The following is a 12,903-nucleotide window of genomic DNA, read 5'->3' on the forward strand; positions in this document are numbered from 1 at the left end:
TATCCATTAAAAAATAACTCCCTATTCTCGCTTCTCCCAGCCCCTGGCAACCACCATTGTGTCTGTCTCTATGAATTTTGATGAGGATTTTTAGGCTGCTTAATTTTAAAATGGCTTATGATGAGGATTTTTAGGCTGGTTAGTTTTAAAACTACAGATGAGATTCAGGCTCCAAGGAGTGGAATTTGTTTGCCCCTTTGTTGGGAACATTTACATTTCTAAGGGAAACCTCTATCTGTGAAGATGCCTCCCTCTCTGTGCCAGGAAGAAGGGGGGATGGTCTTATCTCTAGAAGCTCTTAATCAATGCCAGAGGCAAGAACTTAAGTTGGTTGCTGTCTGGCAATCTCATGTAACTGGTTTAGGGTGGTGGCGTCTAACCTTTCTAACCTTTACTTAATCCGATTTGATTCTTGTCTAAAAGTCATGGGATCACCCAATGACCAGACCCCACCTGCACTGATACCATTTTAACTTTTTTTCATGTTCTTTCCTTTGTCTTGTAAAGAGATGAATCATATACCTATGCCTTAAATTTAGCCCTAACCCTCAACTCGGGGCAGCAGCAGGAGCTCTGACTGCCCGTGGGTCTTGTCCCCACGCACCAGCTCTGCCTGCCCATGGGTCCTGTCCCCATGCCAGCGGGGGCAGCAGCAGCAGCTCTGCCTGCCCGTGGGTCCTGTCCCCACACACCAGCTCTGCCTGCCCATGGGTCCTGTCCCCACACACCAGCTCTGCCTGTCCATGGGTCCTGTCCCCATGCCAGCGGGGGCAGCAGAGGCAGCAGCAGGAGCTCTGACTGCCCGTGGGTCCTGTCCCCACACATCAGCTCTGCCTGCCCATGGGTCCTGTCCCCATGCCAGCGGGGGCAGCAGAGGCAGCAGCAGGAGCTCTGACTGCCCGTGGGTCCTGTCCCCACACACCAGCTCTGCCTGCCCATGGGTCCTGTCCCCACACACCAGCTCTGCCTGCCCATGGGTCCTGTCCCCATGCCAGCGGGGGCAGCAGAGGCAGCAGCAGGAGCTCTGACTGCCCGTGGGTCCTGTCCCCACACACCAGCTCTGCCTGCCCATGGGCTCTGTCCCCATGCCAGCGGGGGCAGCAGAAGCGGCAGCAGCAGAAGCTCTGACTGCCCATGGGTCCTGTCCCCATGCTATTCCACACTATTCTCTAAATAAAAGAGCACTACTGCCAGATCTTAAGAGTCTAAGAAATCTTTCTTTCAACTCCTCGGCTCACCGACCCCGCATCAAATTTGACTACGGTAGGCGCCTCCTATAAGTGCAATCATACAGTATTTGTCATCTTTTGTGACTGGCTTATTTCATTCAGCACAACGTCCTCAAGGTTTATCCATGTGATAGTTTGTGTCAGAATTTCCTTCATTTTAAAGCGGAGTAATATTCCCTTACATGTATATACCACGTTTTCCTTGTCCATTCACCTGTCGATGAACACTTGGGTTGCTTTTACTTTTTGGCTATTGTGAATAATGTTGTTATGAACATAGTGGTACAAATATCTCTTTGAGATTCTGCTTCTAATTCTTTTGGACATGTACCCAGAAGAGGAATTGCTGGATCATATGGTAATTCTACTTTTAATTTTTTGAGGAATTGCCATACTATTTTCCATAGCAGCTGCACCATTTTATATTCCCACTACGCAGCAGTGCACGACGGTTCCAATTTCTCTCTATCCTTGCCAACATTCAGTTTGTTCTTTTGATTGTAGCCATCCTAATGGGTGTGAGGTGGTATGCCACTGTGATTTTGATTTGTATTTATCTTATGATTGACAGTCATCAGTACTTTCTCCCCTAATTACGCCCAGGGAAAGTTGAGAGTGAAAGGAAGTACGAAGAGTTCTGAAGAGTAATCTCTAGGCTTCTGCTGCTGTCTCCCCATCCAAATTCTACTTTCACGTATTAAAAGGAGTCAATCAAAACTCCTCCTTACTGCTAAAACCTGCATCAGCCCCTCCGGGCAAATGTCTCTAATTAGGATCCTTCTCCCAACAATTCAGATGTCAGGAAGCAACCAAGGTTGATTAACTGTGGTCAAGGTCGATTAACTGCAGTTTTCGTTTCTCCAGGGAGTAATTGAATCTCCAAGTGAACCTAATCCATAGGGAATATGCAGCAAAATGGGAAACCTGAAGGCATTTCCGTGGAATAACCTTCAGTAAATTGCTTCATCTCTTTAGGGCCAGTTTTCTTTAGCAGTCAAAATGAAGGGGCTGATTAAATGGCATCGAAGGTCCCTTGGGCTTTGACTTTCTATAATATTAGTATACTGTTACCATTGTTGATCTCATCCTTGTTCATAATTCGGCAGAACCCATTTGAATCAACATCTGATATTAACATATTGGTTCCAAGTGTATCCTTTCTAAAAAATATTTCAATGCATATTATTATACAATTAGCAGCTATAATGGCCCCCATAAGCATTTCACAGCTTCTTCAGAAATCTGACCACAAAACATCCTGCATTTCAGCTGATTTAATTTAACACCAAACCTGAATATCACAAATGATCTCTATTCAAAATGTAAATACATCTTTACTATTTTGCATCATACAACAGTAGTGCTGGAAGGGACACTGAGGTGATTTAGTACAATGCACTCACATTAGAATAAATAAATGGGTACAGAGAGGTTCAGGCGACTGCCCTATGGTCACAAAGCTAGACAGAAAGAGTAAGGACTAAAACCTGTTTAAAAGCCAGATCTCTTTACATCCTGTCCAATGTTTCTACTCCATGTTTGAAAATGTACTATTGCCCAGTCTCATAGAACTTATCATGTCTGGGTAACTGTTTCAAATCAACTATTTAGTAGCAAAAAGAAACTACTTACAGTGTTTACTGACTGGGACAGAAGCTAGATAACCATTGAAAACAGCCATTCATCCACTCATCTACCTTGGCTGTTTTGACTAAACTAATGGGTGACAACATTAGCGAAGGATAATCTATGAAAGCATGTATCTCAATCTAGAAATCCTTAAGGAAACTGGTCTATCAAATTCACTGTTGTTAGAGAGAAAGAACAACAACAAACATATGGGGTTTCATCAGACTAAAGAGCTTCTGCATGCAAAGGAAACCAGGAAGAAAACGAAAAGACAACCCACCAACTGGGAGAAAATATTGGCTGACCATATATCCAACAAGTCATTAATCTCCAAAATATATATAAAGAACTCACATAATTCAAAAACAAAAAAATAACCCGATAAAAAGAATGGGCAGAGGATATGAACAGACATTTCTCCAAAGCAGATGGCCAACAGGCACATGAAAAGATCTTCAACATCACTAATCATCAGGAGAATGCAAATCAAAACTACACTAAGTATCACCTTACACCTGTCAGAACGGCTATAATCACCAAGACAAAAAAGAACAAATGTTGGAGAGGGTGTGGAGAAAAGGGAATCCTCATACACTGCTGGTGGGAATGCAAACTGGTGCAGCAACTATGGAAAAACAGTATGAATATTTTTCAAAACATTAAAAACAGAAATAACACAGTATCCCACTACTGGGTATTTATCCAAAGAACATGAAATCAACAATTCAAAGAAACTTATGCACCCCTATGTTCACTGCAGCATTATTCACAACAGCCAAGATGTGGAAGCAACTCAAGCTCCCATCAACTGATGACTGGATAAAGAAGATGTGTTATACACAGACAACGGAGTACTACTCAGCCATAAAAAAAAGACAACATCATCCCACTTGCAACAACATGGATGGACCTTGAAGGTTTTATGTTAAGTGAAGTAAGCCAGGCAGAGAAAGATAAACACTGATGATGAATGATTCCATTCAAATATGGAAGACGAACAAACACATGCACAAAGAGAACTGCTTAGTGGTTACTGGGGGAAGGAGGCTGGGGGGTGGGCACAAAGGGTGAAGGGGTGCATCTGTATGGTGACTGACAAAGAATAATGTACAACTGAAATTTCACAGTGTTGCAAACTATCATAACCTCAATAAAAAAAAGTCCAATATAAAACAGTGTTGCAATATACTCCCTCTTGTGTATGTCTATATAATAAATATCTCACGTGCTGTACTCATATAAAAAAAAAAATTAAGGGCTGGCCCCATGGACGAGTGGTTGAGTTCCTCCACGCCGCTTCACTGGGCCAGGGTTTCCCTGGTTCGGATCCTGGGCACAGACATGGCATTGTTCATCAAGCCATGCTGGGGCAGTGTCCCATATAGCACAACCAGAAGGACCTACAACTAGAATGTACAACTATGTACTGGGGGGCTTTGGGGAGAAGAATAAAAAAAGATTGGCAACAGATGTTAGCTCAGCTGCCAATCCTAAGAAAAAAAAATTAGCACATGAAATCAACAACACATAAAAAGAATTATACACCATGACCAAGTAGGATTTATCACAAGTATGCAAGGCTGGTTCAACACTCAAAAGTTAATTAATGTTATCCATCACATCAATAGGCTAAAAAAAACCCACATGATCATTTCAATAGGTTCAGGAAAAGCATTTGACAAAATCCAAACCTATTCATGATAAAAACTCTCAGTAAACAAGGAGTAGACAGGAACTTGCTCAACTTGATAAAGAATATCTACAAAAATCCTACAGCTAACATCATACTCAATGATGAGAAACTCGAAGCTATCCCACTAAGATCAGGTACGAGGATGTCCCCTCTCATTACTCCTTTTCAACATCGTACTGGAATTTCTAGTTAATGCAATAAGACAAGAAAAGGAAATAAAAAGCATATAGATTGGAAAGAAAGAAAAAAAGCTGTTTTCGTTCAAAGATGACATGATCATCTACTTAGAAGATCTGAAAAAATAAACCAAGATAACTCCTGAAACTAACAAGGGATTACCGCAAGGTTGCAGGATACAAGGTTAATATACAAAAGTCAACTGCTTTCTTATATACCAGCAATGAACAAGAGAAATTTGAAATTAAAAACACATCATTTACATTACCATCCTCAAAAATGAAATGCTTAGATATAAATTCGGGAAAACACGTACAAGATGTATATGTGGAAAACTACAAAACTGTGATGAAAGAAATCAAAGAACTAAAGAAATGCAGAGACACTCCATGTTCATGGAGAAGAAGACTCAATATATTGTCAAGATCCCAGTTCTTCCTAACTTCATCTATAGATTCAGTGCTATCCCAATCAAAATCCGAGCAAGCAATTTTGTGGGTATTGACAAACTGATGCTAAAGTTCATATGAAGAGGCAAACCCAGAACAGCAAACACAATATTGAAGGAGAACAAAGTTGGAGGACTGACACTACCCAACTTCAGGCTACAAGTAATCAAGAAAGTGTGGGATTGGCAAAGAAAAGACGAACAGATCAATGGAAAGGAATGGAGAGCCCAGAAATAGACCCACATAAATACAGCCAACTGATATTTGACAAAAAAGAAAAGGCAGTTAAATGCAAAAAGGATAGTCATCTCAACAAATGGTGTCAAAACAACTGGACATCCATGAGTAAAGAAACAAACAAAAAACACCTAATCTAGACATGGATCTTACACTTTTCTCAAAAATTAACTCAAAATGGATCATAGACCTAAATGCAAAAGGGAAAAATATAAAACTCCTAGAGGATAACATAGGAGAAAACCCAGATGACTGTGGGTACAGTGATGACTTTTTAGATAAAACACCAAAGATACAACCCATGACAGACATAATTGATAAGTTGTACTTAATTAAAAATTTCCGCTCTGTGAAAGACAAAGTCAAGAGAGCAAGATGACAAGCCACAGAATGGGAGAAAAAATTTGCAAAAGACATTTCTGATAAATGATTATTATCTAAAATATAAAAAGAACTCTTAAAACTCAACAATAAGAGAACAATCTGATTTAAAAAGGGACCCAATGGGGGCTGGCCCTGTGGCCTAGTGGTTGAGTTCAGTCTGCCTCGCTTCAGCGGCCCGTGTTCCCGGGTACGGACTGACACCACTCGTCAGGTATGCTGTGGCAGTGACCCACATATAAAATAGAGGAATATTGGGGCCCAGCTCCATGGCACAGTGGTTAAGTTCACACATTCTGCTTCAGTGGCCCAGGGTTCGCTAGTTCAGATCCTGGGTGCGGACCTACGCACTGCTTATCAAGCCATGCTGTGGTAGGCGTCTCACATATACAGAGGAAGATAGGCACGAATGTTAGCTCAGGGCCAATTTTCCTCAGCAAAAAGAGGGGGACTGGCGGCAGATGTTAGCTCAGAGCTAATCTTCCTTAAAAAAATAAAAATTGAGGAAGATTGGCACAGATGTTACTCAGGGCTCATCTTCCTCAGCAAAAGACGCCCCCCGCACAAGACCCTAACAGACGTCTCACCAAAGAAGATATACAGATGGCAAATAAGCATTTGAAAAGATGCTCCACATCATAATTCATCAGGGAAATGTAGATCAGAACGAGATACCACTAAACACCTATTAGAATGGCCAAATAGCAGAACACTGACAACACCCAATGCTGAGGATGTGGAGCAATAGGAACTCTCATTCTTTGCTGCTGGGAGTGCAAAATGATACAGCAACTCTGGAAGATATTTTGGCAGTTTCTTACAAATCTAAACATACTCTTACCATATGATCCAGCAATCGTGCCCCTTGATATTTACTCAAAGGAGCTGAAAACTTACGTCTGCACAAAGACCTGCACACCGATGTTTACAGCAGCTTTACTCATAATTGCCAAAACTTGGAAGCAACCAAGATGTCTCTCAGTATGTGGATGGATAAAGAAACTCTGGTACATCTAGACAATAGAATATTATTCAGCATTTAAAAGAAACGAGCTATCAAGCCCTGAAAAGACATGGAGGAACTTTAAATGCCTATTACTAAGTGAAATAAGTCAATCTGAAAAGTGTACATACTGTATGATTCCCACTATATGGCATTCTGGAAAAGGCAAAACTGGAGATAGTAAAAAGATCAGTGATTACCAAAGATTAGAGGGGAGGGATGAATTGGCAGAGTACAGAGGATTTTCAGGGCAGTAAAAATACCCTTTGTGATACCGTGTTAACAGATAGATGTCATTATACATTTGCCCAAACCAGTAGAATGTATATGACCAAGAGTGAACTGTAATGTAAACTATGTACCTCGGGTGATTATCATGAGTCAATGTAGGTTCATCAACTGTAACAAATGTAGCACCCTGGTTGGGGATGCTGATAAAAGGGGAGGCTCTCCATGTGTAAGGGCAGGGAGTATATGGGAAATCTCTTATCTACCCCTCAATTCTGCTGTGAACCTGTAAAATGCTCTAAAAAAATAGTCTTAATTAAAAAAAATGCAAGTGAGAGAGGTCATGATTGACAGAGCGGGTGGGTACGGAATCCAGGGCACAGAAAAAGGCTTAAGCTTTGAACAAGATGAAGGAGCATTTCCACTAAGACAAGAAGCAAGGGGGTAAAGACAGGTGCCTAGCTATACTAAGAACTTCAATATTACATAATGGTGGCATAATGGTGGGATTTATGCTGTGATTTACAAAGTTACTTGATAAACTGCACACTTCAAAATGGCTAAATGGGGCCGGCTCCGTGGCCGAGTGGTTAAGTTCGCGCGCTCCGCTGCGGTGGCCCAAGGTTTGGATCCTGGGTGTGGACATGGCACCACTCGTCAGGCCACGTCCCACATCCCACAACTAGAAGGACCTGCAACTAAGATATACAACTATGTACCGGGGTAGGTTTGGGAAATAAGGCAGAAAAGAGAAAGAAAAAAAATTGGCAACAGTTAGCCCAGGTGCCAATCCTTAAAAAAAAAAAAAGGAAGATTGGCAACAGTTGTTAGCCTAGGTGCCAATCTTTAAAAAAAAAAAAAAAAATGGCTAAAATGGTAATTTTTTATGTATATTTTACCACAATAAAAAACATATATAAAATTACTTGATTACTACCCAATTTCCATATTCTAAAAGGTTAGCGCTGACCATTGCATTTCATGGTTAGCTCAAGTTTAGTTTCTATTTCACTAACTATTCTAGATTTTACATAAGACAAGTCCTATTTAACTTCTTGTGGCCATGGGAAAAGATGTATTCCACTTTTTCCAGTTTACCTATTCCTACTTAATAGAATAAACCAAAGATCTTACCATCTGAAATACATCAGAACCTTCATCAAAATCCACCATAGCAAAAAATATCCTGTTGGTAAATGCACTGGAGTATTGCCAGGAGTTTGCCAGGATCTGGAATTCTTCATCAGCTTGCCTGGATGCAATATGATTTTTGAAGATAACGTATAAAACATTTTTCAAAACAATCTAGTTCATCAGCAGGAAAACATTCAAAGAAACAAGAGCAGTTTTTACAATGGGGTAAATATTAAAAAAAAAAAAAGACAAGCAAATCAGGCACTACCGAGAGGGTTAGGACAAACCTTGGAAAACACTGCCATTGTTTTGGCACAAAAGAAGCCTAATCCCAACTGTTGGGGATTTCAACAGAAAGTAGTAATTACCTGCCTCGGCTTCATAGTTTGTGCCTGTTTTCTTATCTCAAAGCTCTTTCAGTAGTCGCTGGAAAAATCCAGCTAATAATCTCTGCAATTTTTTTTTAATTAAGATTATGATAGCTAACAACCTTGTGTAATCTACAACAATTTTAATACCCTAAATTACTTCTAGGAGTTCAAAGACAAGAGTAAAGTATTTCTCCAGAGAAAGTAGACGATAATATTAATCCCTTAAAAAAATCTAAAGTACAAAATGCTACTTAGTAAATAAAAATACAGCCGGATGAATTATTAGGGTAAAAGATAAGAAGAATCTAGGGAATTGAGATTAATTGAAATCTCAAGTCATGTTTGACTTTTCCTTTACCACCCGCATGCTTTCAGTTTCCAAGATCTGATAATTCTTCATTTGTGATTATTTTTTAACTCCATCCCCTCCCATTTATTTTCATTGCTATCATCTAAAGGCAGATCCTTAATACCTGACATTAGAATATTAAAATACCAGCTCTAGTTTCTCCCCCTCCAATCTTTCTTACACAGTCTTCCTAAATTACCACATTTTGAAACTCTTGAAAGATAGCGCCTTAGAGGGTGGTGGCCTCAATGATCACTGGTCTATCTTCCAGCCTCGACCGTCTAAAGGAGCTCTGGGCGGGGAGGGGCAGCAGGAAGCAGGAACCAGGGGGCAGACTGATGGGAACCGACTGGCTGAGGCTTACTGATGGAGCCAGGAGGATGAGAGTAAGAGGCCTGGGGAGGGCCGGATGCAGAGAGCAGCAGCTAAGGTTATTGGCAACAGCCCTGGGTCTCCCTCCTCCTCTTTTCAAGAGCAGTTTCTTCCTGAAAGATCCCGGGAGGTAGAAGGCTGGCCTGATCTCTCCCAGCACAAACAACCCCACTCATTATTTCAGAAATTACCATTCCAGCTGTGCCCTGCAAGACTCGGGTCTGCGTCAAAATCCACAATTAAACTGCGAATACAATGAAAGGAGTAAAGTACTTCAAATTTTTGACAACCTCTCTTGAATCCAATTAATAATCAACAGACTTTTTTTTAATTTTTAACAGATTCAACTCAAATACGCAGATTTCCCTCTAGTTTATCTAAGCTTAAGAATAAGAAAATAGGCCCGATGAGGTGTAAATACCCAATTTACCAATTTTGGCAGTCGCCTGGAGTAACCATGAATCTCTCTCAGAACAACCCTTGCCAAGCCCAGAAACTTCCTAAACCCAAGTTCACTATTCGGTAAGCAATTTCTGTCTTTTAAATTGTAAGAGAAAAAAGCTGAATAAGACCATTCCTTGCTTTCCACGACAGCCTGGTGAGGGTGGTAAAGCCAGGGATCCCTAGTCCCAATTCACAGAAAAGGAAATGAAACTATACAAAGGGACTTGTTCAAGGTCGTGCAGCTGAAAGTGACAGCAAGATTAGAAGCAAAGTCTCCTGACTCCTGGTCCAGGACCCTCATCAGCACACAAACTGCTTCCCAGAAAAAGGCGTCCAGTCAAGAAGAGAGAACCTCCCTTAAAGCCCACCCCCCACCCCAGAACACTCACCAGGAAACTGAGTTCCACCCTTTCCCAAGCTGACCTGGCCCTTCTGCCCTGACAATCTATGACTTTGCAGCCTTGAGTGTTTGGTTAAGCTTTTGGTTTTAGATAAAAGGGGTCTTTCGCTGGCTGCTGGGAACCTGACCTCAGAGGAAGACACCACATCCCAGGCCACAACCCCTGCCCTGCCACCCGACTCCGCTCTGCCATGTAAACAAGTCAAACCCTGGGAGCGCTTAAGCACCATGAAAAACAGCCAGGCGCGGCACTTCAAAGCAATGTTTTCCATCTCGGGGGTTCTTCTGCAAAGGGACGGCGACACCTGGGTCACACCGGGCTGGAATGCGAAAGGAGCTCCCCTGGTCTCGTTCGGGGAGGGGAGGGAAAGCTCTTAGAGGATGGAGGCTGGGCAAGACGGCGAGAAGGGGCCACAGACGCCTCCTGAGGAGACGGAGACGAGGCTGGGTCAGGGAGGCAAGGACCCCGCACGTCCGAAAGCCCTGCCCGTGCTCCGGAGAACCCTGGGCGCCAGGAGCGCAGGCGACCGCTGAGGGCCCCAAGGGCCACCGGGGACCGCAGCCCAACTTCCCAGGCCGCTGTCACCCACACAAAGCCCTCCTCTCCGAAGCCACTCCAGGGACGGGCCCAGGACTCGGCGTCGTTGGAGGCGGCGGCTGTGACGCCGACCCGGGAGCTCCGGGACGGGTCCGAGCCCTCTCCCGACAGCGCGGGCCAGGCAAGGGGCCCGGCCCTCCGACCCCGAGTCCCCACTCCGCGCCCGGCGGGGAGGAGCCCCAGCCCCCCGCCGACAGCGGGCCCCCAGCCGAAGTTCGAAGGCCGGACGCTCGTGCCAGCCTTCGGGACCCTGCCCCGCTCTCCGGCCGCCGACGGCGACCACGACGGGGAACACGGCGGCTGCGCCAGACCAGAGGGGCGCCCACGGGCCACCGCACAGTCCTCCGGCCTCAGCCGCCCCGGACGGACGAGTCCGAGCCCGGCCACAAGACAGACGCCGGGGTCCTGGCAGCGGCGGGCCCCTCCCGAGCCCTGTGTCCCCTCCGCGGAGAAGCAGGCACGTTGGAGTCTCGGCACCCCCGGCACGACTCACGCGGCGGCCTGGCCGCGGGGAGCGGGAGGAGGCGCCCCGCGGCCGACCGGAGCGCCGCCGGCGCGCTCCCCGCTGCGCCGCGCCCCGGACCCCGCACGGCCCCCCGCCGGCCGGCGCACCCGCGCCCGCGAGGCCCGCGCGGCCCGCTCACCTGCGTCAGGTCCTTGTCGTTGAGCAGATGGGACTCGCGCGGCTTGAAGCAGTTCTGACACTTGCTGTTGTTGAAGATGTTGGCCTGGAACTTCCCGCACGGGTTCTCCTTGGCCGCCGACATGGTCGCGCGGCGGCGGCGCAGGCCCCGAGGCCCGGCCAGGCCCGGCGCGCTGCGCGGCGGACGGTGGACGGCGCGGCGGCGGCGGCAGCATGCACGGCGGCGGGCGGGCCGCTCAGCGCGGGCGCCGCCGCATGCCCCGCGGCGGGGCGCCTCTAACCGGCCCGCGCGGCGGTCGGGGCCTCGCGGGCGCCGGGACGCGGGCGCCTCCCCTCACGTGGCGGCCCCGGGCGCGGGCCTCACAGAGCGCGAGGTCCCCGCCGCCCGCCCGCACGGCCGCCGAGCGCCCGCCGCAGGCCCATGGACGCGGCCCGCGCCCGGCGCCCCACGCTCTCCGCCCGCCCCCGCCGCCGGGTCTTGCCGCTCCAGGTAGATGCCGCCGCCGCTGCCCTCGGCGCCGCGCGGCCGCAGCAACTGGGAGCGGAGCGGCCGGCGCGCTCCGGGCGGTGCGGGGCCGCGGCCGGGCGACCGGCGGCCCTGCCAGCCTATGGCAGCGGCCCGCCCGGCTAACAAAGGGAGCCCTCGGCCAATGGGAGCCGGGGGCGGGACGAAGGGCAGCCGGGCGCAAGGTAACATGTGCAGGCGCAGGAAGGTGGGGGCGCGGCCATGGGACGTTCAGGTTTGGTGGACTGGCGCCCAGGCCGCCAAGCCCCTGACCGCTGCTGGGCCGGGGCGGGGGCCTGCGCGGGGCTTGCAGGGGGCGGGGGCCTGCGGGGGCGGGGCCCTGCGGGGGCGGGGCAGACCTCCGGCCGGCTCTCCGCAAAGCTGGCTTCCAGCCTGGTCTTCCTGCCCCCATTCTGGACACCCAGGCCCAGCTCCGAGCTCTTGTTTTAACACCTACTATGCGCCAGGCTGGGACTGCAAGAGGCAGGCAACACAGGCGGCCAGCTGGACCACCCCCTCCTTGGCCCCCCCATCTGCACCAGAGCCTGGAGGATAGCCAGCTGGCCAGGGCAGGGAAAGGCTGCCGCTCTTTGGCCTGCAGCCCTGCATGTGGCCAGGCTGGCTTATGGAGGTTTCTTTGGAGCCCGCATGCCTGAGTTCTCACCCTCTGGTTCACCAGGTCACTGTAGGGGCCATCCCTCTGCATGCGTGCATGCATTTGTGCATGAAAGTTATGGATATAGCATCTCCTTGGGTGTCAGTGTCCGTGCATGTCCCGGTGGGGTCTGGCTGCCTTTGAGAGTGAATAGAGGCATGGCCACGTTATGCATCTACGTGCATAGTGACCTGTTTATCCGTGGGTCCATGACGTGTGAGTGTGCGTGTGGGTTGTACGGAGGCGTACATCTGTGTGTCTGCTGTGTATGTGTGAGACGGTGCCGCCTGTCTATGTGTGTCTGTGGGTAGCTGCGCTATCCAGCTGCCCTGATACCTGCATGTCCGTGTTTCTGTGGGATTGCCTGTGTGTTTACACTGTGTGTGTGTGTCTGTCTGTCTGTCTG

The 12,903-nt window shown here is 47.4% G+C and overlaps 1 protein-coding gene across 4 annotated transcripts in view; it reads right to left on the bottom strand.

Annotated features, from left to right (window-relative positions):
• The window catches only part of LOC111772037 (myosin phosphatase Rho-interacting protein-like), a 93,064-nt gene extending 81,205 nt beyond the window's left edge, over positions 1–11,859 (bottom strand). Inside the window, exon 1 of one of the 4 annotated variants that reach the window (XR_011425860.1) lies at positions 11,339–11,835. Coding sequence is in view for 3 of the 4 variants with exons in the window: in XM_070234971.1 (XP_070091072.1) it covers positions 11,339–11,461 (123 nt within the window). In the remaining variant the exon portion in view is untranslated. Of the gene's footprint in view, positions 1–8,160; positions 8,215–11,338 lie in introns of those variants that run through there. The other 3 variants (XM_070234971.1, XM_070234967.1, XM_070234970.1) reach the window with 3 other exon arrangements.
• Between the last annotated feature and the right edge of the window lie 1,044 nt (positions 11,860–12,903).

Source organism: Equus caballus, chromosome 15 (genome assembly GCF_041296265.1).
Source record: "Equus caballus isolate H_3958 breed thoroughbred chromosome 15, TB-T2T, whole genome shotgun sequence".
Taxonomy (NCBI): domain Eukaryota; kingdom Metazoa; phylum Chordata; class Mammalia; order Perissodactyla; family Equidae; genus Equus; species Equus caballus.